We start from the raw sequence: 24,410 nt of genomic DNA on the forward strand, positions 1-24,410 counted from the left end.
TTCCACAGGGCCACACGTTTCTGCAGTGGCAGAAGGCTTTATCACAGCTCAGCCCAGCCACCTTCTGGAGATGTAGAAGCTTGGAGGAGCAGGCAGGGACACAAACTGCTACCAGGCATTTGTGGCTTCCCTGGAACAGGCTCTCTCTGGGGTGGCCAATGTGGTGGGCTGTGGGCAAGCAGGGTGGCGAAGCAATGCAAGCCCTCACACAGCCAGCTACAGGCACAGCAGTGTGCTGAGGTGCTAATAGAGACCTAGGGTGAGCATCCCAGCCCTGCCTGCCTCTTACCCTCTCTTTGCAGAGAGAATCTGCAAACATATTAATCTCATCTCACACACAAACCCTCTGTCTTGATCCCAGAATCCATATATTAGGAGATTTGCATAAATTACCAGCTATCAATGGAGCACATGAGGTGCGGGGGCTGAAAGCCAGCACCCTTGCCAAGAAAACGGTACAAGAAGACTGGAAAGGAGGGAGAGGGAGGGGGCTGCAAGCACAGCGCTGGTGAGCAGAGGGCTGCAATGGCAGTGGCTGGCTGTGGTGTCACGGCTCCATGTTGCTCACTGCAGCTACTGTACCCTCCTCCATTCCTCCTCCTCTGCACGCCCTGTGCTGTGGCACCTTTGCTCCACAACTCCCCTGAGAAGGAAGGGTGAGCATCCTCTCTGCTCTCCACTGCTCACACCCATGGGTGCTGGGAGCACCCGCTGAGCCCAGGCCCACAGTCTGGTTGCAATGCTGGGTATACCGCTAGCAGGGGAGATAGAAAGAGTTGGTTGGCCAGCTCCATCCCCATCACATTAGGCAGAGCCCCCTTTGTCACCACAAGTCTCAGACGTGCCAGCCTGAGGCAAGCCCTAATCCCAGGGAGCTTCAGGGACAGGTGCTCCCCAAGGTGGGCAGCGTGCCTAGCCTCTTCCGCAGCACCTTCCAAGCCTCGCAGGCAGCAGCCGCGGAGAGCACTCCTGTCGGGGAAGAGTACCTGCTCGGGGTCCCTTTTGTCACCTCGGAGGACAGCCCGCTCCTCCCGCAGTCTGTTGCTGCCCTCTCGGGTCCGGCGCCCGCACTGCAGCAGGATGCGGTGGTGGTGGGAAAGGGGGTCAGGAGAAAGCTCCCTGCACCGAGCGTGCTTCGGGAGAGACATCTGTCCTTCCTCCTTTTCCTCTAGACAGATGGACATCACAGCTGAGCCTGATGTATCCGTAGGCTGCTGTTAGGTGCTCGATGCACAAACGGAATAGGCACAGGCTTAAGAAAAACTAAGTGGATGTAGAACCACATATATAACAATACGAAATTGTGATGTACATCACATGCTTGTAATAGCACCGCACCTAGCCCAACAGACACCATCCATCCTACAACACCAGCGTGCAGGTGTAGGTCCCTGTTCTCATGGACCTTCACAGCTCATGTACATACGGTCCAGAAGAAACAAATCCAGCCTTGGTCGAGCACCAAGGATTTCAAAGCAGAGGCCGAAATGGAACTGAAGTTCACGCCCCGCGCCGCTGGAGCATCATGACTCCGTGCTACGGGGCCAGGAGCGCGCATTCCCCCGGGCAGCCCCGCGCCGCGTCCCATGGGCGCTCCGCGGAGCTGCGCACGGACCGCGGGCTCCACGCTGCGGCCAACGCGGTGCAGCACAGGCGGCTCCGGGACGGGACCGGCCGCTATCAGCACCAGCCTCACCGCGTCCCTCGACTCGGATATCTGCAGTTTTGTTAACTCGTGTCCCCAGAACTGCAGCACAGATGCTTCAAAACTCACCCCTCCCTTTGGATCCCCTCTCTTGGGTCCATAGGGCAGCTGCTCCTTTGCTTACTCAGGACTCACTTCAGCCCATCGACAAGGTTGTTTTTAAGCGCTTTAAAAGCAAAATCATGCCCTGAGCCACCAGATCCTGAGGCTTCCACATTCCACCACAGCCACCACCTTTAATTATAACCCTCACACAGGACCGTGTCCTGACACCAGGGGCTGATATGGGAGTTTTCCCCACCCAACTCTCCTCTTTTGCTGTCTTCACATGCAAGGGTACTTGTGAATGTGTTCAGCATCACTCACATCATGGATGCATTTGCCCAGTGCCTGGGAACTTCCTGTCAGGGACTGGTTGTTCCCCACCCCATGCAGACATGGTAACATCTAATGACCTAGCAGTCCAACCAAGCAGATGCACAAGGCAGTGCAGCATTGGCAACTCTGCTCAAGAAGGAGTAAGAGGGTCAGGAAGAAGAACCTGCAGAAGCAGTAAAACAAGATCAGTCAAAACTGAGATCTGATGATGGGATTTTACATGAATCAAAGGGAACTTTCACCTCTGGAGCAAATTCCTCAGAGCAACAGTGGATTTTCTTCTGTCCTAGTGCCTTCAAACTCTGACAGAAAGCCCTTTGGGAAAGAAGGTTTAGACAAAAGAAAAAAGAATTCCCTTAGTTACCCACAAGCTTACACAGAGTAACTAAACAGCTGCTTCTTGACTTAAAATCTCTCCCCGGCTGCACCTGAGCTGTACAGCTCTTCCAGGTGTGACAGGCAGACCTGCCTCCAGTATCACAGCCTCCATGTGGGTGGGGACAGTAACTCAAGTGGCTTCATAGCCTGTCACATGCCATCACAGCCATCACATGCCCATCAACCTCGCCAATTTTCCAGTGCATCCACTCATGCTCGAGGATAAGACCATAACTGAGAGCTCACATAGAAGTATCCTAAGACTCCATGTACTCCAAACTTCTAGTTAGGCTTCAGAGAAACATATCACAATGAGCTAAGAAAACCCATAACTCACTCTTTTGTGTCAATTTTCATTAATATTCCCTCAAATCTACAGCACAGCTCTCCTCCCATCAACTAGAGGCTTTCTGCCTACTAGTGATCCAGCTTCAGGGCAGCACAGGGGAGATTGGTCATATCTGATGTATTTGAAATCCAGGGAATGTAGAGCAAATTTAGATCACCATGGAGTGTGGAGATCTACAGGTATTGGGCTTGAGATTATGCAAGCTTACAAGAGGAGTTGAAGGATTGGAGGAGAAGAAATTATCATACAAATGCACCCAGAAACAGAAAGTCTTACTGTCCCGCACTTCCCAATGGGAACTGGACATAAGATCTCCCAAGTGCCCCAGCTCAGATGGCAGGAGGTAAGAACTGATGTCCTCAGCAGAGAGCTGACAGAGGTACAGACTGTTGCTCTGAATACGTGAAGTCTAGGAGGTCTCTGTTTCCAGATCTGTGCACAGACTGATAAGTCCAAGCAGGGAAAAAGCATAATTTACATCTTTCTTGTGCAAGGAAGTGAGGCTCAAACTCCCTGGATTTAATGCTGCTATAGCACAGAAATGCCAAAAGAAAAGATGAAACTGGCAAAAAGCTATGGACCATAGGTAGCAAAGCCAAGAATGGGGTAGGCAGGGAAGTCGTTCAAACAAATGTAGGGCACTTTACAAGGCACAAGTCTTGAGAAGTTCTTCACATTTGAAGTTGACCATAGCAGAATATTCTGTGGGTTTTTTTTGGAGGGGCATCCTTTGAGAATTGCCTTCATCTGAAAGTTAAGATAGAGAGAAATTATGTAGATAAATATTTCTGTTCTCATAGAGGTAGACATGCCTTAGCTCAATTTGGTAGTGGGACAACAATTTCACTGTGGTACTTATGTATCAGCAAAGGCAAGCATTCTGTAGCTGCAAACATTATGATTGCCTAAACCAGCAGACACACCAAAAGATAAATATAACCTAATATATCATGTTTAGGGAGATGAGATTAAAAGCAGAAATTTCTTAAATGGATAAAAACATGGAATGAAGAAAAACATAATTGAACAGCAATTCATGAAAAGCTTCTCCCATCATTATTCTGATTTTATGCAAAGCTGAACACACACCTTGACAAAGCATTTTGACTTACTCGAGCCCAGCCTTTGGCAGTCTGCCATACAAAGCCAGAGACATCCATCCCAGCCTGCCTGGGATCTCACTGAAGTCACACTTTGCTAATGATCCAGGCACTTGGTTCTCAGGTTCCACAACAAGATATCACATCCAAGATAAGGTATGTTCACATGGCTGTGGACAAGTTAGCATGGAAATGAAAGGTCCTATGGTGAGAGGCAGAAAGAACTTACTGCTCTTTCACACTAGCCTAGCTCCCCACTATGCTCCATATATTCCCAAGAAACAGTTACAGATAAGAAGCACTGATTTTGTCTATTTTGTTCCATTTAGGTAGTTCTCACTGTCACTAGTTAGTCTGAGAAGGTTTCTCCCCAGATAGGAAGTCAGCCAGGCCTTGCTGGACAGAACTGCTGATACCTCAAATCCAATGGGATTTTTCATTTCGGTGCCCTCATTCCTTCAGAATCAATTCCCTCATGAACTGCTCAGCAGGTCTGGCCATCAGATCCAGGGCAGTCAGCAGGGGCACCTGGGTTATATACCTTCTACTACTGAAGCTACTTTCCTAGGTACCTTGGGGCCCCATCACAGCCAGGTGACACTGGCAAAGTGCATTTCTCCTTTCCTCCCACCCAAAGGCAACCTTCTTCAAATGTCAGATAAAGGAAATTTGGTGATGGAACAGCTTGTTCTGGATACCATCTCCAGACAACTGGGAGAAAAGGAGGTTATCAGGAGTAGTCAGCATGGGTTCACCAAGGGGAGGTCGTGCTCGACCAACTTGGTGGCCTTCTATGATGCTGTCACATGCTGGGTGGATGGGGGCAGAGCGGTAGATGTAGTCTACCTTGATTTTAGAAAGGCATTTGATACTGTCTCCCACAACATCCTTATAACAAAGCTAAGGAAGTGTGGGATGGACGAGTGGACAGTGAGGTGGGTTGAGAACTGGCTGACTGGCAGAGCGCAGAGGGTCGTCGTTGGTGGTGCAGAGTCTGGCTGGAGACCTGTAACCAGTGGTGTCCCCCAGGGGTCTGTGCTGGGTCCGGTCTTGTTCAACATCTTCATCAGTGACCTTGATGAGGGGATAGTGGCCACCCTCAGCAAGTTTGCTGATGATACGAAGTTGGGAGGATTGGCTGACACGCCTGAAGGCTGTGCTGCCATTCAGCGAGACCTGGACAGGCTGGAGAGCTGGGCAGTAAGAAACCGGATGAGGTTCAACAAAAGCAAGCGTAGGGTCTTACACCTAGGGAGGAATAATTGCATGCACCAATACAGGCTGGGGGATGAGCTGCTGGAGAGGAGCTCTGCAGAGAGGGACCTGGGCGTCCTGGTGGACAACAGGTTGGCCATGAGCCAGCAGTGTGCCCTCGTGGCCAAAAAGGCCAATGGCATTCTGGGGTGCATTAAGAAGAGCGTGTCCAGCAGGTCGAGGGAGGTGATCCTCCCCCTCTACTCTGCCCTGGTAAGGCCTCATCTGGAGTACTGTGTCCAGTTCTGGGCTCCCCAGTACAAAAAAGACAGGGATCTCTTGGAAAGAGTCCAGCGGAGGGCCACAAAGATGGTGAAGGGCCTGGAGCATCTCCCCTATGAAGAAAGGCTAAGTGAACTGGGTCTGTTTAGCCTTGAGAAAAGACGACTGAGAGGGGACCTGATCCAGGTTTATAAATATCTGAGGTGTGGCGGCCATAGCGGTGAGGCCAGTCTCTTTTCAGTGGTACGTGGAGACAGGACGAGGGGAAACGGACATAAGCTGCAGCATAGGAAGTTTTGCACGAATGTGCGTAAGAACTTCTTCACGGTGAGGGTGACGGAGCATTGGAACAGGCTGCCCAGGGAGGTTGTGGAGTCTCCTTCTCTGGAGATATTCAAGTCTCGCCTGTGCAACCTGGTGTAGGGAACCTGCTTTGGCAGGGGGGTTGGTCTCAATGATCTCTAGAGGTCCCTACCAACCCCTACAATTCTGTGATTCTGTGTGATTCTGTTGTATAGAAAGAAGAGGAAAAACACCTTTCTGATACTTCTGTTACTCATGAAAGAATCACTTTCACATGCTGCCCTGACACGCCCTTGTCCTCTTTCAATAGTTATATCAAAGCAAGAGGTTTGGAGACTGACAGCAAGCTCATGGAGTGAAATCTCATGGTATTAGACATGAAAGACTCAAGTTCAGTTTCAGTAGGTGACATCTTGGCAGGGTGAAAAACGGTTGCTCCCAGGAAGCATCTGACTGCTGCAGGCTCTGCAGAGGCTAAGAATGCACTACCCCAGGCAGCAAAAGCAGATGGGAGCCTCAAGGCACAAAAAGCGACCAGGACCCAGCACTCCCTTTCTGAGAGGCCAAGGCAGCTGTTAACCTGCAGTGACTCTGCAGCTCCCAGTCTGAGCCAGGCCTGATCCACCTAGCCCATCAGTTCTGCCTCATTGACTGCACACAGCCTCTTCCAAATGCTGTTGTAAACAGCAGGCTCTTGGAGGAAGCTGGAAGGGGGCACTGGTGAGGTTCACGGGCCATCTCCTGGCTCCCCTCTCCAAGCACAGCCACTTTGCCATGGGAAGGAAACCTTTGGCAGCTGTCTTGTGCTGAGAGACAGGGCTTGCTGAGCGTGGCTGAGTAATTCCAGCCTCTCCGTCACTGCAGCTGCATGCATCCTCGTTCTCCCAACCCAAGGATCGCTGCTTCGCTGAATCACCCCATTAAATTGCTAATATCTTATTGTTCTTTAAGATTTCGAAACTTGCTGCGAAACGTTTACAGATAATTTTTTTTGCCTGCAGTCACTGTGCCTAATGCCCAGTCATTGAGTGCCATATGTGTTTATATGCACTGCAATTTTCCACTTGATTACATTTTACCACAAACACTTTCATCCACTCCGCAAAGACAGCGGCAACACATCCATAATGTTCAGAGCAGCCCAGATAGACAGTGCCCAGACACAGATATCTCCATACTGGCCAGGGCACCTCAAAATTTTGGATTGCTAACTCGAGTTTATTCAAACTCCAGTCCCAGAGTCCCTAGAAGCACAAGCATGTCTGCCACCTAAAAGGAGCATGTGAAGTTGCCTCACACTCCAGCTTTCCCACTGAACACTGGATGCTCAGTGTGGGGAAGTGATAAGCATCTGTCACGCGATGAGTAAGAGCTCTCAATAAAATATCATCTACTCAAGCCTGCTATTGTAACAAGCCCTGCTGACAGACATACTCAAGTTCACTGAGAAAAGTCTTCATAACCCTGGAGATTAAACCCTGGACATATGCTAAATTCATCGGGCTCTGAGGCCGTTTCAGTGAATCACAGAATCATTAATGTTGGAAAAGGCCACTAAGATCATCTAGCCCAACCATCATTTCACATGTTGGGATGAAATACCACACATCAGGTGATGGGCTCTCTGGTATAAACCCATTGGATCTTATGATCACCTGCTTCAACTTCCTGCTTAAAGAAGGTACACTTAGATCAGGCAGTGCCTTGGCCATTCAAATTACATTTAATTCTTCGGATGAATATATCATAGTCTCCCTGGGCAAGCAAAGTTGAATTTAATAGGTCTAAGCAACAATGAGAACCCACTGCTGGACACTCTCAGCCTCCCCTTCCTAGAGTTTAGCTTCCTGAGAAGAGAAAGAAAAGATGAAACCAACTTCATTCTGCTTACAACTGATGGCTTTCTCATGTATTTTGTCACTGCAATGCCACATGACTCACAGCCTTTAGTGCATGCAACAGGCAGGAACTTGTGAAGACCTAGACCCTGCTGGGGCTGCTCATAATTTAAAACAGGCTCTCTATAATAGTTAGCATTAGCCACACTGGTCAGACTTTATTTCTGATCTCATATATTCTCTGAAAACTACAACTGAGATAAACTATTCAAGACTTTCAGCACCTTCTCTTCTTATGTTACATTCAAGAAAGAAATGTTACTTCCCATACTAGACATTAACTGTCCTGGCTATCTTCTGCTGGGAAATAAAGCCCTGCTAATGAATTGCTGACTGCACACAAGGGAGCACATGTAACTACTCCTTGCCAGAGAAGAGGCATTGAAGCCATCAGCAGCCACTAGCCTGGAGTCACAACGCCTGTGTTCCTCATGAGAACAAGCCTATGGAAAGCAAGTCAGGTCAATGGCCTGGCCACAGCTGCTCTGCCAAGCATTTACAGCCTTTCATTCAACAATATGCTTAGCATCACCAGCACAAAAATCAATATTTCCTTGAGAGGGCTAGTTTAGAGCAACTCAACAGTGACTTTGGCAGAAGCCACTCCTGAGAGGTGGGGCAGCATGCCTGCCAGAGAGAGTGCATGCTGCCCTTTCACCTGCTGGAATGTGCCTGTTAACTCCTCTTCTGCTCAAATCTTCCAGAGATCTGATGCAGTCAGCCCACAGGGAGCAAAGACATTTGGTCTAAATGAGATTATTGTCCTCTCTTTGGGCTTGGGCTGTAACAGCTTTTTCGGTCCGTATTTGAAGGGCAACCTTTTCACTCAGGGCAAAACAAATAACAGAGGCATAGGTGTGAAGCTGTGGTCTTCCTTTGATGCCTTCTCTGAACCCACTCTGGGCGGGTTCTGCTGACTCTCATGTGTATCACATACAACAAGAACCCAAGCTCATATGGTGAACGGAGGTAGCAACCTCTCATAAGAGGCTGTGAGCAGTCAGCTGACTCTGGGAAATTATCAGCCTGATTGCTCCTTCCAGAGGCATAGCTGCATTGAGCATGATGTGGCACTGAGAAAGAGGCGTTGCTTTCCAAACACAAGCAACACCTTCTATCTATCCCACTTTTTGCTCTTACTGAGGAGCTGGTGCAGTCTTACTCCATGGCTTTTCATCCAGAATGAGTCTGCTCACTGTCTTCTAAGCTCAGGGCTTGTTACTTGTCTGATGGAACACGAGACTAGAGGGGACCACCTTGGTCAGCATATGTAGTCTCCTGCCTTATGACAGATGACTTGTCATTCACATCAAGTAATCGCAAGGTCTTTACATCATATTCCATCTGACTTCTAGTTGTTCTCCTTCACTATCTCCTGTACTTCTGTAACTGTTACATTTCATTAGTGTCCACAAAGTCTTTAGACCTCCCCAGAAGCCGTGGGCAGAATGGTCATTTGAGGGGCTCTCCTTCCTGCTGCAGACGGTGTTTGCTTTCACACTAAGAGAAAAAAAAAGTAACTCTAGAATTGTGGCATGCATTGATTCCACGATGACGCTGTAAAACTTGATTAGAGCAGATCAGGGAATATGATGCACTCTTTCTTCTAGGTAGGTGGGAGAGCATCTGCAATAGCATATACACTGGCCTAAGAGCTTCCCTGGCTGCAGGTGAATGGAAGGCATCCTCACTATAGTACAAATCCAGGTAAACCAAAGCACAGAGGCATTCACAACCTCACTGGGCAACCTGTTTCAGAGTCTCACCACCCTCACAGTAAAGAATTTCTTCCTAAATCAATCCTTTTCTAGTTTAAAACCATTTCCCCTTGTCCTGTTGCTACCTGCCCTTGTAAAAAGTTCCTTCCCAGCTCTTCTTTCCAACAGCTTTTCCCTCTAGCCTTTCTTTTGAAGGCTGATATTTTTCTAGCGGCCTGGTTTCTTCCCAACTGCCTTTGCACTGAAACCAAGATGTGAAGGGGAGCCTAAGAAGAGGGAGGGAGAAAAGTATGACACATTCAAGCTATAGTGAGATGACATTCATCATTGCTAACGGACAACCTCATGGCACCCTAACTGGATGCTGTTCCACTGTCCATTTGCACAGCTAGATCTATTGGAGTTTTCTCCCCCCAGTCTCCTCACATTTCTGGCAGTGCCATTCCAGAAGAAGTGGCCAATTTGATTGGTGAGAGAGCACAAGGAGTGTCAGAGAAGGTGCTCACAGACGGTTCTTGGCTGCCTCAAGAAAATAAAGGCCATTGCTGAGCCTGTCAAAATGATTAATCGTTTACAGGGAATGAGGGGGAGGTGGAAGAGGGAGGGAGAAGGAAGGGGAGTAAGGAGGAGAGAAAGACAGATGGGATGGGGAGAGCTATGAGTGAACAGCAAAAGCAGGAGACATGTCTGCCTCTGTGCTAGGGAGGAGGTAGAAGCAAGGGTTGCAGTCTGTGCTTGGAGTCAACTGGTGGCTGATGAATTGGACCTTCCAAGCCTATAGCTCCCACTGGACACTCATACCTCTGCTCACTCTGCAGACTTGCACCACCCTGAACATAGCCACAAAGCCTTAAGGGCTGTCCTTCCAGAGCAGAGTCAGACCTGACAGATTGAGTGACACAAATCTGCAACTCCCCAGCTCCACAATGAGCTGACAGATTAGGAGCTCATTGCCTCATATGCCAAAGGAAGGCCTTACACTCTCCAGCTCCACAGCTGGCAGGGGCTGGCATTTGACCTGAACACCTACCAGCACCACTAGTTCTCGCTGCCTGCAAAGTTGCTGCTGGACACACTCAGATTCCCAGTGCAATGAGACCATTGATTCTCTCAGCTGCTTTTGTGATGAGTGTGGATGAAAAGCCCAGGTAAATCCTGTCCTGAGACCTGCTGTTTTCCCCTTCATTTTGAGATTCTCTGGTGAACAACACAAACAACTGGGAAAATCCAGGCTATCGTTTATTTGAAATTAAAGCCAGTTGGGAATGAAGTGAAATAGATTCAGCTCTCCCCTTCAAAGATCTTCTTTGATCTCCAGTCACAGAAAGAATAACCACCCCAACAGAGACCTCTGTCTCAAGCAAATGGCCTAACCTTACAAAGAAAGAAGCTGTCACTGAAATCAATAAATCCAGTAAGCTCCAGTCTTGAGACAATACCCAGCAACCTTGTATGTTCCACAAATAATCTGCCAGCCTCCCTCCCAAGCCAGATCTGTTTATCTAATCAGAGGCAGTGTCTCTTCCTGCAAACCACACCAAAATGTTTAGCATGTCAAGACTTGGAAATATATTTACAACATGTCAATTAAGTTAGAGAACTGAAAATGTGACCTATGGCCTTGCACTGCAACAACACTAAATTCAGCTCACATGAACCCTACTGCAATATGCCTAAAGCTCCCAACATCTGCCATAACCCCATGATGCTTTCTTGTCCTTTGATTTTAGCTAGCCAGTCTCTCCCTAAGTAACCTTCCTGTGCTTAACCTTCACCCCACTGTTTGCCCATGCAACCAGCACTGTGTGTGTACACCTATAGAAAGCTGCTGTACACACATTTGTCCTTGCAATCACACCAAGAACTTAGTCTCCTACACCCAGGCTGTAGTTACATGCCCCTACAGTTGTATACATTTAAGGTGATTGTCTCTGGTGGCAGAGCTTCGGTTGGGACAGGGAAATGGTTGAGGAGCTATGGACAGACCAATCACATAAAATCTATTTGTCTTGAGAGCTCTAAAATACTTTACCTATTTTCCCCTTTTCTCCACATAAACGTTTCCCAATGGATAGCAAATTCCAGACAGAGTTGGGCTATTGTGATTGGCTTGATGGAACAGTCTAGACTATAAATCAGAAAGCAAACCAGCAAATCTGTTTGATGTTGCTCTGTACCACTGGCTTACTGATGAAGCTGAGCATTGAACAAAATGGTATAAACTGGTGGCATCCTGCTCATAAATGGTATAAACTGGTGGCATCCTGCTCATAGCTAGTCTGCTAAAAATAGTCAGAAGAGTACCGCTGTAACTCTGCATGACAAGGACAGGTTCAGTGAAGAACTCCAAGCAGGAAGGAGCTTCAGGATTGGTTTTATTGCAATATAGACACCATGCTCAAACCTACTACTGTTGCATTGATTTCAACACACGACCTTCGTAATCAATGGAATTAATTGTGGCTTGTAACTTAAAGCAGTCCCTTGCTTGTTGCATGATCCTTGTTCCATTAGGTGTCCATTAGAAAAAAGAAAAAGGTTAACGCACAGCCTTGTTCTCAAGCACGATTTCATGCTTGGATCAAAAACACAGTCAATGGTTAAGCAGTGAAAAGGTGGCGTGGAAGGCTGAGAGTCAACAAAGCATGAGCAGCCTATTTAGGAGCACACTATTATGCCGTAAGACAATGCACAAGGAATATTCTTTCCAACTCTGTTGCTCTGACTGGTTTAATAACCTCTCTGTAGACACTGAGAAGCACAACTTTATGTTCAGTAAACAAAGTGTTACAGATGGGACAAGTATTGAGGTCTACATGCCACTCCTGTGAAAGGATGGGGTTTTACATACGTGTCTGTCACTGCAAAAGCACTGCAGCTCACCTATCCCAGCAGCCGTACCTTATCTGGATAAAGCTAAACCTTCACACAAGGAGTGGGATCTGCCAACCAGTAGTAGAGAGATGCTGTTCTGTTCATTACACCTCCATTGGCGACTCCTTGCAGCAGCAGTTGCACAGGATGCTCTCAAAGATGACAGTGGTAGTATTGTCACCTGTTTCTCCATGAGTAGTGATAATTTGATCAAACCCCACAAAAAACAAACAAATGCATGTGCTGAGTTGTGCATGCTTAGATGATGAGCTAAGCCAACAAATGACAAACACAGAAATAACAACTGCCTTTTTTTATCTACCTGCCACATAATCCAGCAGGCTCCCCCCTGCTCTTAAAACAAATGACATTAGCAGAAGAGCTGGAACTTCTCATGTTGCTCATCGTAATCTTTCCACATACCACTCAAGGCCCACCCCAGCTCTGCCTTATTGCAAAGTAGCATACAACATTGATGGAAAGGAGACTCAGCAAAAAATTTAACATTGATTCAGTGGCTCTAATGGCAACTTAGGGTCAGGTGCCAAGAAGAAGGAAGTAGAATGTGTTGACAGCACCAGGAGAGGGCTCCACAATAAGAACTCTCCCTTTCTAAGCAGACAGCAAAGACTTACTGGGCAGCACAAGAAGGATTTTACCCTGCCGTCAGCTGAGCTGAAACCCTTGCTGCCACTCCACACCTAGGCGGAGGGGGCTCTGTAGAGCAGCAGTAGCACTCAGTTATGCATCTCATGGACTTCATGTGGCTCCTGTGGCTGCCTCCATTGTTTGAGGGATATTCTCCCCCCTTTCCTCCTTCTAACAAAGATTCTGATTAATGATCGCTCATTCCTAATTGTCAAATTTCTTTTCCTTCATCCTGTGTCTAATCACCAGTGACAGAAGCCATTACGCAAATGAGAGCAGACGACTTCCCACAACTGTTCTCTTTGGTAAAAGCCTTGTAATTTAAAGCTCTGATTTGTAGAGGAAAGCTGCGTTTCCCCAAGGCGTCCGGGCATCTGTTCCACTTACACTCCAAGAGGCTCTACTTCCGCTCCCTCCCCCCACAATTAGTCCTCTGCTTGCAACAAATATTTGACTTTGCAAGGCAGTAATTAGAACTTTGCGTGTGTTTGTCACAGTAATAGCCTCTCTTTTACTTTACTTGAACAAGAACTCCTAGGCAGCTCCAATACAGAAAAATCACACAGTGAGGATGGCAACTTCCCATCCTGGGACACTGACAGGTGAGATACCATCTCTCGGCTGGGATGAGAAGACAAAGATCATAACACTAGCAAAGTGCAAGTAGCAAAGCGCAAGAAAGCCTTTCAGGCACATGCGGCAGAAGGAAGGCTTAGAGGAAAGCCCCTCTGAAAAAAAAGCCACATACAAAGGCAGTACTCCCTACTGCAGCTGCTGCTATACTTCCAGGAGAGGGACAGCAGCACAGCTTGACCATGCAGGAACACCAATTGAGACCTGCCAAGAGACTGCCCATGCTAGAGTGCACTGTCCCCATTCAGAAACTTCAGAGTTGGGAGCAGCTCGTCTATTGGTAAGAACTGCTGCAAAGAAAAGCAGCAGCTGCCCTAGCCAGGGCCTGCCCTTCTTCTTCCCCTCTCCACCCCAAAACAAGAGCAGCTTTGAAGCTGAAGGTCTCACCCCTCATCTCCACCTGTATTGGGCTGCCCCAGCATCACAGCCATGTCTGCACCTGATCTCATACCTTCTCAGTTCTAACTCTGATCCTGACCTGCTGGCTTCCTGGCCTCCTTCTCCTCCAGGCACCGAGTGCTAGAAACCACTGAGGAGTGAAAAAGGCACACCAGTCTAAAACACCATGCTTTTATATTCTTACAGGAAAAGTCCTGCAGATATGGCCTACAAGGAATAAAAGAAATGTCACTTTTTTTCTTCAGAACAAAGAATGGTTTTTAAGAAACAGAAGAACTGGGGAGCAAAATAAAAGAAAAATATCACAAGGTAATAAAACCAAACGAGACTAAGAATCTGACCTATTTTTTCAAATGACACAGTTCTGATACCATAATTTCCTCTACTTCTTTGCACGATCTAAGACATTTCTGAGCTTTATAGTACCAGCTGTGCATATTACTCAAGAGATACGCACAGAGAAAGACTATAGCAACAAACAAACGCAGACAACTATGCCCAGTGGAAGAGAAGCAACTGTGTATTCAAAGAGGTGATGATCCCAGCAGGCACAGCAAGGAAGGGAGAATGCTCATGGCCACAGAGAACATACCCGCTAGTCTTTCTACTCCCTCCACATTCAAACTGTCCCTCGAGGGTGCAAAGAATGAATGTTACAGAACCCTAGGGTCAGACAGCCGTCTCTTACCACCCTCCAACATCCTTATCTTCTGTTCAACTCTCCCCTATTTTACTACACACTAGAAATTCGTTCCGATTTAGCCACGGCTTTTTCACTGATGGTTAGATGCTGAGATCACTGTGGTGTTATTACCACCAGAAAATAGTCCACATCTTCAGCTTATTGAGAGTACCCCACCACCCACAGTTGTGTGCCTCTGCAAATAGGAAGCCTTTCACTTAGATTACCTTGACGAAAGTATGAATCACATAAAGAACCAAAGAGAGAACAAGATGCACATAGGAGAAGCAGTTGATAAAGAATTCATTAGACTGATAGTATAGTTTGGTCCTTTGATCCCATCGGTGACCATAGCACAATACCACTTAAATCATCAGGAAAGAAATTTCATTGCTTCCCTAGCAATATTTGCTGTTGATAAGTTGTTAGTCCTCGGAAGCTACAAAACTGATTCTGATAAATGTGATTTCAAGCAAAGCATTGTTCACAACAATCACATATAGGAAATAGATAACTCATCCAACAGGTGATAGGGCCTCCAGCTACAGAACACCCCCCCTCACAAAGTAGCCTTCATCCAGGAGATGTTCTCCTTCCAGAGCCTAGCCCTTAAAAGAGCCCAGGGAGGGGTGGGCCCAGCACCCATTCGTTTCAGTCAGGTGGGAGGCACAGGTGAATTGCTTGCACCTGTGGTTCTTGGGCTGGCCACTCCCCCCTACACCAGGTGCTCAATCAGTTTAGGCCGTGTCTTAACAGTTCCCTTACAACAATTTTTAAAGATACCATCTTACACCCAGCTTTCCTGTCAGGCTTATGGGGACGAGCTTGGGGTAAATAATGAAAATGCAGTTGGTATTGCTGTTGTGAAGTTTCTGAGACTAGCAGTCTTTACTGGCTAAGAAAAAAAGTGACATTATTAGACCAAAAAGTAACTCCATATGCACATCCCTTTATACATCTTTCATGTACAGTCACTCAAAAATAGAAGCCACACAGTTCTGTTGTTCAACATTGGTTGTATTTAAGAACTACACTTCAGAAGGTACCGTGTGTTTGTCACACCCCACCCCCTGCACACACACACACCCCTAGCAGAGAACACACACAGCTTCCCAATACCATGGCAAGGGGCATTGAAAGCACAAGGTGAAAACGGAAGGGGAGAGTCAGTCCATCAGTGCATTGTAAATGAGCTTTCAAAGTCAAGTGCAGCAAAAACTGTTCAGACACTTTAAAAGTTAGACCTTTGGCAAATAAAAAGGATCCTAAAGTTACATAAGTACCATTCTCTCTCCACATGGGACATGAATTCCCACCCTGAGCTCCAAGAATTGATGGTGTCTAACACGTAGTACTGGAGACTACTGTGTGATAAATAAATAGCACAGAGATGGGATTTCATTTGAGCATCTTTCAAGCAAGGGCAGAGACTGCATGTGTGCCCAGGGCTCCTGGGAAGGCCTTCTTTTGGGCCAGCCAGCAGACTAGCCTTCTTCCCCACCTGCCAAAGGCTAAGCATTGAGAAGCACCCAGGTGAGTGACCTTCGTTTGGCAGAATCTGCAACAAGTAACACGGCAGTCAGACTATTCTGTGACATGTACATTTTCTAAACAAGGACTCTGTAGCTGCCAATTACACTTCATTTGCTCTGACCTGAAAGCAGCCATAAAACTAGCCCCTAGAACCACCGGTTCAAGAAGTCTATCACCTTTGTGCAAGAAAACCTCACAGCATGTGGTGCATTAGCTATCTCTGCAAAAGATGAGGCCTGAGGCCAATGCCAGAGCACTTATCGAGCAGCATCTTCTCAACACTTATCAGAATCCTGGGTCAGAATAAGACCTGAAGAAAGGGGAAAGTAATGGGAAGTCTCAACAGGAAAAAAAAAAAAAAATCCCTCACTATTTTCTTTAATGAAATACTTCTCCCATCTATACTCTTAGGACCCATTACAACTGCATTAGATATACAAGTCCTTGGCACTATCTCCAAATCAGGAGCAGCACTACAGTGCACCCTGGGGAATAAAAAGCCAGCCTCCATATGAGCCTAAGGTGTTTGTTGTTGCTTTTTTTTAATTTTTATTTTTTTATTTTTATTTTTATTTTTTTTCCCAGCAGAGATGGAGGAAAGCACAATGATTTTTTAGGGTGACTGCTGAGAACTCAACCAGAAGCTTATTCCTCTGCCCTGGTCTTGTCACTTCCAGCCATGCCAAGTTCCAGAACGTAAGAAGGATTAAGATAAACTTAATCACAATTAAACAGAAAGCCCTGACCTCTTTCAAGTGACTGTACAAGGAAGGGAACACCACACTGGCATGGATTAAACTGATGGACAGGAACCATACATCATCACACAAACATGCGCACATGCGTGCAGCCACACACACTCGAGTTTTTGCAGGTTTGGTAAAAAGGGCAAAATGTCTGAGGAGCTGGCATCCCTGATGGGGATAAAGGAGACTTTGTACCTGTCTCACACTGTGTTTCTATTGTCTCTCTCAGCACTACCACAGAATTTTTTTTTTTCAGATGTGGCTCGATCAGTCAAGACTCAAAGATTGGCCTGACATTTATCTATCTCACTTCACAATGCTTCATCCCCTTTTAAAACACTGCAGCTTAAGAGTGGGAAAGAAGTCTTTACTCCCCAAAGCTGCTGTCACAGAATGAAGAAGGTTTATCTAGACTCCTACAACAGACATTTGAAGAGCACAGGATTTGGTGCTCACATACTTGATTAATTCACTTTTACCTCTCTACCCTGTACAAAGTCTCAAGCACAGATGTCTTGAGTTAAAGAAACTGAATCAGTTGTCCAGTTACTCATCATACACAGATCATTTCACTTTTTCACTTCTGCTACACAAAAAGGTGCCAGAGTTGAGCATGGACAGGTCCTCTGATAACAAAGAACTGTGAAACCTGTCACTTCCCATTCCATATCCACTGCAGGCACCAACATGTAAACCCAGCCGAGAGGCACAAACCCCATGAGGCTGAGGAAACACAATCAACCCCAGTTCCCCTTCAAACTCTTCTTCAAATGCCTGAAAATCCTGAAGCAACATCTGAATGCCAGAAGCCATGCTTCTTTTTGTGGCAAACAGAGCAGAGGAAGAACAAAAGTTAGTGAGCATGAATCCAGCTTCCAGTAAGTGCAGACTCTTTCTTGGGAGGTTCGATTAGATGACAGTGGAGGATGATCGGGGTACTAACGGTATTGCAGTTCCAGTAGCCCCCTTTATTGTAGTGGGGCAGGGATAGGGATGGGCCAGGAAACCCATCAGTCTGTTAAGTGCTGCGTGCAATACTAGCTCTCAGTATCTTCCATTGCTTGTGAACAAAGCAGCTGCAACATCAGTCACCTGGGCAGCCAGGCATTAGTCATACCGTCCTTTAATCATCATATTCAACAAGGGGCCCACCTGTTGAAAGCAAAAACACAGACAAGATAGTTACACAGAAGAGGCAACTGCACAGCATGCTCCTTCCACATCTAGACAGTTTAAGAGTCAAGTGCCCAAGGGCAGAGGGTATCAGCACTGGGGCACCCTGAGTTCTCAGACAATATTCAACTTCAGATACCACCAAAATACTACATGCATAGTATTGGTTTGACGTTTTTTTTCACTTTCCTGCATATGATTTCTCAGAACACGCTATGAAAAGCAGCCAACCTTCATCAGGGGTTGCTTTTTGCATGTTAGAGAAGGAATATTCTTCATCACTAAATCCACTCTGGTCATTGGAGTCACTTGGAAGGTAGGCCAGTACAGATTTCCAGCAAGACCACTCCTATTTCTCAGCACTGCCTGATGGGAAGACCTTACGCACGCTACAGTAGCAAGATAATTGCAGGGGACAGGACTGACCTCACATTATTGAGCTAAAGAAGAGTTCCTGCACAGTGGTAAGGGATACAGACTATGAAAGCATTTATATTCATATCCAGTATTTTCACTTTCAGATCAACATGACATCTTCAAAAGCACATATCAGTACTTTAGTCCACTGCTTTTGAAATATCAGTTAATTAAAATTGGGGGAAAAAAGAGCAGAGATGATTGGGATAAAGGGGAAAGCACACAACTATGGAAGAGTTATTTCCAATTTAAGAGATTTGAACTCAACAGGTAAAAATAAGATAATTTTTATTTATTTACAATACTGGATATTGTTGCTGCACAGAAGACTTATGATAGCTTGGAAGCAACGCTTTCTTGATACTGCCCAAAGCCAAAGTACATCTTCCTCCATAAAGCAGAACAGTTATTCCATTGCCTGTAGTTTTCCTCTATAGAATTATAATTTAAGGAGTTTGCATTTTTCTAGCCAAGGAGAATTCTGAAGACAGCACAAAGAACCAATTACAGCAAAAGAGTAAAGCTGTGTTCTCCTACCTGTGCTGTGACAACACCAGCAGAGCCAAACAGATTGTACCTTAAGTTTTGCGTTAACCTACAACCATTTCGACAGCAGTGACTATTTGGTTCTCATTTGTACCTCTTGTGGACTTCCTAAGGCTTCTCCCAACATCTTCTCAATGTTTCTCATTATCGCCACTTTCTGATGAGCCTTTAATGGATATTCAATTCTCTTTGGGGTCGGGGCACCCTGAAATACCAAAAGTAGCTCACTGCATGCTTACTGAATTGGCAATTTATTCAATCTTCTCCCAGTCACTCAGCTCTTTACACCACATGAAACACAAAGTAGTTTTTAACATTAAAGCTCACAGTTTGTTGCAAAGAAGATCTCACAATGACAGCACGTGCCAATAGAGTTCTATTTGAAACAATTTTCTGCAACAGAGATATCCAAGGTGTACGAAGGTGCTTGTACTCACCTTGTACCAGAAGTTCACAGTGATGGTAATCCCACCATTTAGGAGAGACTCGATGTGGTGCCACCTGCACAAAAAGATCAAAAGAAAAAAAAGAACTACTGAGAAGATATTTCTACAGCTTATAGGCAAATCATTTGGCTGAATGAATTCAGACTGCACAAAAATGGCCCTACACTTCCAGCATGAAGAACTCAGAACTTCTGGAAAACTCCTTTCTTAAATACAGATCCTTTTCTTGCACATCAGTATAGAACACAACAAGGTAACATCAGGAAAAATTATCACTCCCATCTTAAAGGAAGCAGGCTGGCCCAAGATATAACAGAAAATATAACAGACGTATTTGCTGGAAGAGGCAAAGCAAAATTCTCCTAAGAGCCAGCCCAAGAGTTTAAAGAAAACTTTTTAACCCCTACTTGTTGGTCACTGTGCAGTCCCACCATCTTTCTTACCAGTACATAGGTATGTATAGCACATCCCCTGGACCCACCACCGTCTCATATCCAACCACGCTCCGGAAATTCGGGAACTTCTCATAGTCGGGATTGTCAAAATCCACCTAACACAACAAAACATTAAGATACTTAAAACTTCCTGCTGTGACAGTCCTTATTTGGCCACAGTATGAAATTCCCCCTTATCTTTCCTTTCTGGCTTTTACATTCCCATTTCCATCTTAACTCCATAGTAAGCTCCTGCATATCCAGAAAGTACCGCCAACTCAGTAGGAGTCCTGAAATTTCTCTCCAAGCAAATCCATCTTTGGCCAAGTGATCTATGAATCAGAATAGAGGAAGCACCTGCTGAAGACCAGATGTGCTATCAGTGGGAGAAGTTGATAATCCTAGCGCCTGCAAATCAGGACCACACACAAACAGAAGCACCTCTGTCCTCCCATCTATACTCAATGTATTCAGTAGTTAATGGATCTGAACACGGGTGCTGCAAAGCTCAGAAGTGCTATGCAGCTTTAACTATAATACAGATTCTTTCCACATAGCATCTTCACAAATACCCTTGTTTTTCCATGGAGCAGAAAACAGATCTGCAACTCTCACCTGGCTCTGTCTGTCACATGGGTGGTGCACAGGATAAGGGTAGAGGCATTCAAACTGATCAGGAGGAAAAAGGATACATCTCTTGTAACCCTTAATCTGAGCGAAGAAGTTCTGCTGCTCATCATAATGAGCTGGTGTCACATTCCCTGTGCAGAGAGAAAAGATAATCAAGACACTTCTGCACAGTTGAGAGACTGAAGCAAGTTCTATTCCTTGCTGGAGACTGTAAATACTCTTCCATATCAAGAAAACTAAGAAAGCAAAATAACTCCAGGAACGTTACAATCTGATCATTTTATCAGTCAGTCATTACTGAACAGTTGTTACCCCACACACAATTTCCACGCTGAATCCATATTCAGCAATTTATGCTCTGCAGGATTAGGATTTCCAGCTTGCCTCCATGAACAGCAGATGGCAAATGTTGATGGGAAGCTTTTTCATAAGGTAGTCTGTTTAGCTGACAATTTTTTATAGTCAATTCTACAACTTATTATTATTATTATTATTAATCTAGAGAAAAGGAGTCTAATAGTCCGATTCTGAAACAAGTCCTAGTAATTCTGCAAGAAAACAAGTAAACAAACCTCCTTGTCATTGGGGCTTCATAATACAACCCCCTCCTACTGTCTCAGGCACTGAGTAACGGTTATGAAGGTTGACTATTACTACTAGATCTTAAATATAATCAAATCTTAAAATACAATGAGTCATTTTATACACATCTGTTTCTTCCTTTAGGGTAGACATTGGTCACTTCTAATAAAAGTCCAAAAGGCTAACTTTGCTCATCTTACAAACTCTTAGACTGCAGACATTTTAGATCTATGGTATCTGAAGTATTCAAACAACAAAGGTCTCAAAATATGATCACAATAATCACCCAGTAGTATCAATTAGAGCCTTTCCACAAGCAGAAGATTACCTCCAGGCATTCACAATAAGCTATTCATTTTGGCTTCCTCCTTTTTATAATCCAAGTTGTGACAACAGTCCCATTCCAACTGAAAGTTTTCAATTGCTTGCTTGGGAAGAACACTTAGGAACTAGCTAAAAATCCATCTGAAAGACTTTCGGGAACTCAAACACAGAATTGTTGACCAAATCTTCTCCCTGAGTCATAGGAAGCTACTTACCTTCCATGCCAATGAGCAGCAAGTTAGAAGTCAGTTGACCCCAGCCACGTTTCCCCTGCTGCTTGTTAATCCAGTTCCAGTTGAAGCCAAGGAAATCCACCACAATCTTCCTTCCAACTGTGTCATTCAGAGTTTGCTGCAAGTAAAGTCTGTATTTCCCCAAAGACAGGCAGGAAGCAAATATTAAGCTTTATGATGAACACAGAAATGCATCTCTATATCTCTTAAGAAAGACTTCAAAGACAAAGAAATAGAACAAAGTCTCTAGGAGTTATAACAGCACTATAAATGGCTGTGAAAAGGAATGGCTTCAAAAAGTCCCCACAGTTTGCCAAATGATTTTCTGGTACACAGTGAAGCAGAACACAACTCCATATGAACAACCACAGGGGGAAAATTGGAATTTTAGATCAAAAACGCTACCTCACAGTGCAGGAGAAAGAAGCCCTAAACAGACAGGCTCACATAAACACTCACAAATAATCCTCAGATAGATGTTAGCACTATTAATCATCTGCAATGAGCTAGAAATGTGTAAAGGCTCAAAAAATCCAGCATGTTTCAGTATCAAGCTGCCTGAATCAAACATATGTGTTAGCAATCTTGGTGTTACTGATGAAGTCTATGATGCCCAAAGGAAAACAAGTTTCTAAGCTTAAGGACTGCCTCCTCTCTTAGAAGAAAATACACCTAAAGCTGAAAAAGAAAGGAAAGGCACAGAAACCAGTGGACATGGACACACAGAGCTGCCTCAAATTAAGACATAACTATGCATTCATAAGTCTTTTTAGGTGGCTGGTGACAGATGAAATTAACCAGGAGGTTTTAGTGGCTAATGGGTACGTTCTATAGAGAACAGAGCTCCGTTCAGCAACTTACAGATTTGTTAGCGGTAGGCAGACATCACCTACAAACTCATAGCACACAGTCAACTTTTCCTAATCTCTGCGAGAAAAAGTTAAGACAGTTTACCTCAGTATTCTGTAAAAAGGTTAAGTTCTACAACCTCTACCTTTTTATCGTTAAAGAAGCTCCTCTACCAATACCACAGTTTGCCAAAGTCAAGTGATGCGTAAGGCCTCCTCTGCTTAAACTCCAGTATGGAGAGAGAAGAAAACAGTTTGAATAATTTCATGAACTAAGTGCACGTATTTCTTTATTAAGCTAACACAGCTGCTGTCAATGGCAGTTATGCAGGAAATGCCTATAAAAATGAAGTTTGAAAGGTTTTTATCACCAGGCTCACTGAAATGTACCCCGTGGAGACCTGAAGAAATGGTGGAATTTCTGCCCATCACTTACCTCTCAGCACTCCCTTTTTGTTGTATTTCTTGAAGTCTGTCCACAAACTCAGCAAACTTCATCTCTTCCCTACTTGACTTGGGTTTGAAATTCTTAAAATTGGCCATCTTCTTTTCATCATAGTACAAAAATTTGTGTGTGCTGGCACTGTACACTGAGAAGTCCCCATTGCCAATGTTTTCCTGGAGGTAGTCCAGGTCCCATTTCAGGGCAGGATAAACCAGATTTGTATCCGTCAGCACGACTGGCTCCTGGAGAGAAACAGGAAATTCACCGATTAAGGATCTTTTAGACTTGAAAATGATCACGTTTGTTACTGCAACTCTACAAACTCTCTTTTAAAATAGATAATTGGAAAAGGCACTTAGAGCAATGACATGCCTTGGCCCGGAAAGAAAAACACACAAAACACAACAGGAAGTCTTAAGTAAGTGGTGGCTGCTCCCACAGTAGCAACAGGACAGACTGCTATCTATTTAGCTAATCTCTAACATGGGAGGTTAGGCAAACAGAAGCTGGGGACTGTTTCAGATTTGCTTGGTTCTGTCACGTAGCAAGGAAACAGTAAATTCTGCCTCGTCATTTCCAGCTCTAACTACTAAGGGATAAATACTGGCAAAAAAAGTAATTCTAAATCCAGAGAAAGTGTTTATCTCTTTTTTCATGGTGAATAACTGCAAAATACAACCAAGACCTGAGATTATACCATCCCTTCTACCCAAAAAACCACTAGAGAAGTAAGGCAAAGAATGTTACTTGTCTTCCTGTTATAAACAGTAACAGACGTAAACAAGAATGACACCTGCTATATTCTCACAGTGTGCAAGCACAACACCCCTTCCTGCCGGACTGCTGGCCCCAAACCTGGCAATCTTACCAAACTTTGAGCTTGTCCTCCAGAACCAACAGATGCGCAGCCACTGCAATGCAAACTTCACATCTGTGGCCACACTCACTTCAAGAATAACTGCGTGCACACGGTTTTACACAGTATTTTCGCGATTTCCTCTCAAAAAACTGAAGTAAATAAAGCAAAAGCGCCTACACGTACAAAAGCCGAGGCTGCAGCACCAAAAGGAATAATAACAAATAACGGGACCGGGAACCTGGCGGACTGCAAGTCCGCGGGGGAAGGGGGCAAGCGGGGCACGCAGAGCGAAGAAGCGGCAGCCCCGAGGGACGAGTCGGGAGGCGGAACGGATGGCACCGGCGCCAGGAGAGCCCCGTAGCCCATAAGCTGCCCCGCGGGCCCCGTTCCGTATGGCCGGAGGAGCAGCGCCGCCCGCTCCCCGCCTCACCTCGTTCTCGATGAGCTCCTCGGCGCGGGGGTCGCTGTGGCTGAGGCGCGGGATGGGCCGCGTCTCGAAAGAGTAATGGCGGAACTGGGAGTCGCTCCAGCCAGGCCCCACCGGGCCGTCCCGGCACCCCGCCGCCGAAGAGGAAGAGGAGGAAGAGGCCGCCGCCATCACCGCCTCGGCAGGGGAACCCGGAACTAGAAAACCGGAAGCGGAAGATGCTCGC

General features: G+C 45.7%; 1 protein-coding gene across 1 annotated transcript; it reads right to left on the reverse strand.

Moving 5' to 3' along the window:
• Nucleotides 1-15,537: 15,537 nt before the first annotated feature.
• HIF1AN (hypoxia inducible factor 1 subunit alpha inhibitor) lies at nucleotides 15,538-24,407 on the reverse strand. The gene is made up of 8 exons (XM_003208001.5): nucleotides 24,188-24,407; nucleotides 22,890-23,140; nucleotides 21,588-21,736; nucleotides 20,452-20,597; nucleotides 19,846-19,952; nucleotides 19,394-19,457; nucleotides 19,051-19,161; nucleotides 15,538-17,972 (listed from the first exon to the last, which is right to left on the reverse strand). Exons 1-8 carry the CDS (start codon nucleotides 24,353-24,355, stop codon nucleotides 17,928-17,930), a joined length of 1,041 nt encoding a protein of 346 aa, XP_003208049.1. The 5' UTR covers nucleotides 24,356-24,407; the 3' UTR covers nucleotides 15,538-17,927.
• Between the last annotated feature and the right edge of the window lie 3 nt (nucleotides 24,408-24,410).

Source organism: Meleagris gallopavo, chromosome 8 (assembly GCF_905368555.1).
Source record: "Meleagris gallopavo chromosome 8, MGAL_WU_HG_1.1, whole genome shotgun sequence".
Lineage (NCBI taxonomy): Eukaryota > Metazoa > Chordata > Aves > Galliformes > Phasianidae > Meleagris > Meleagris gallopavo.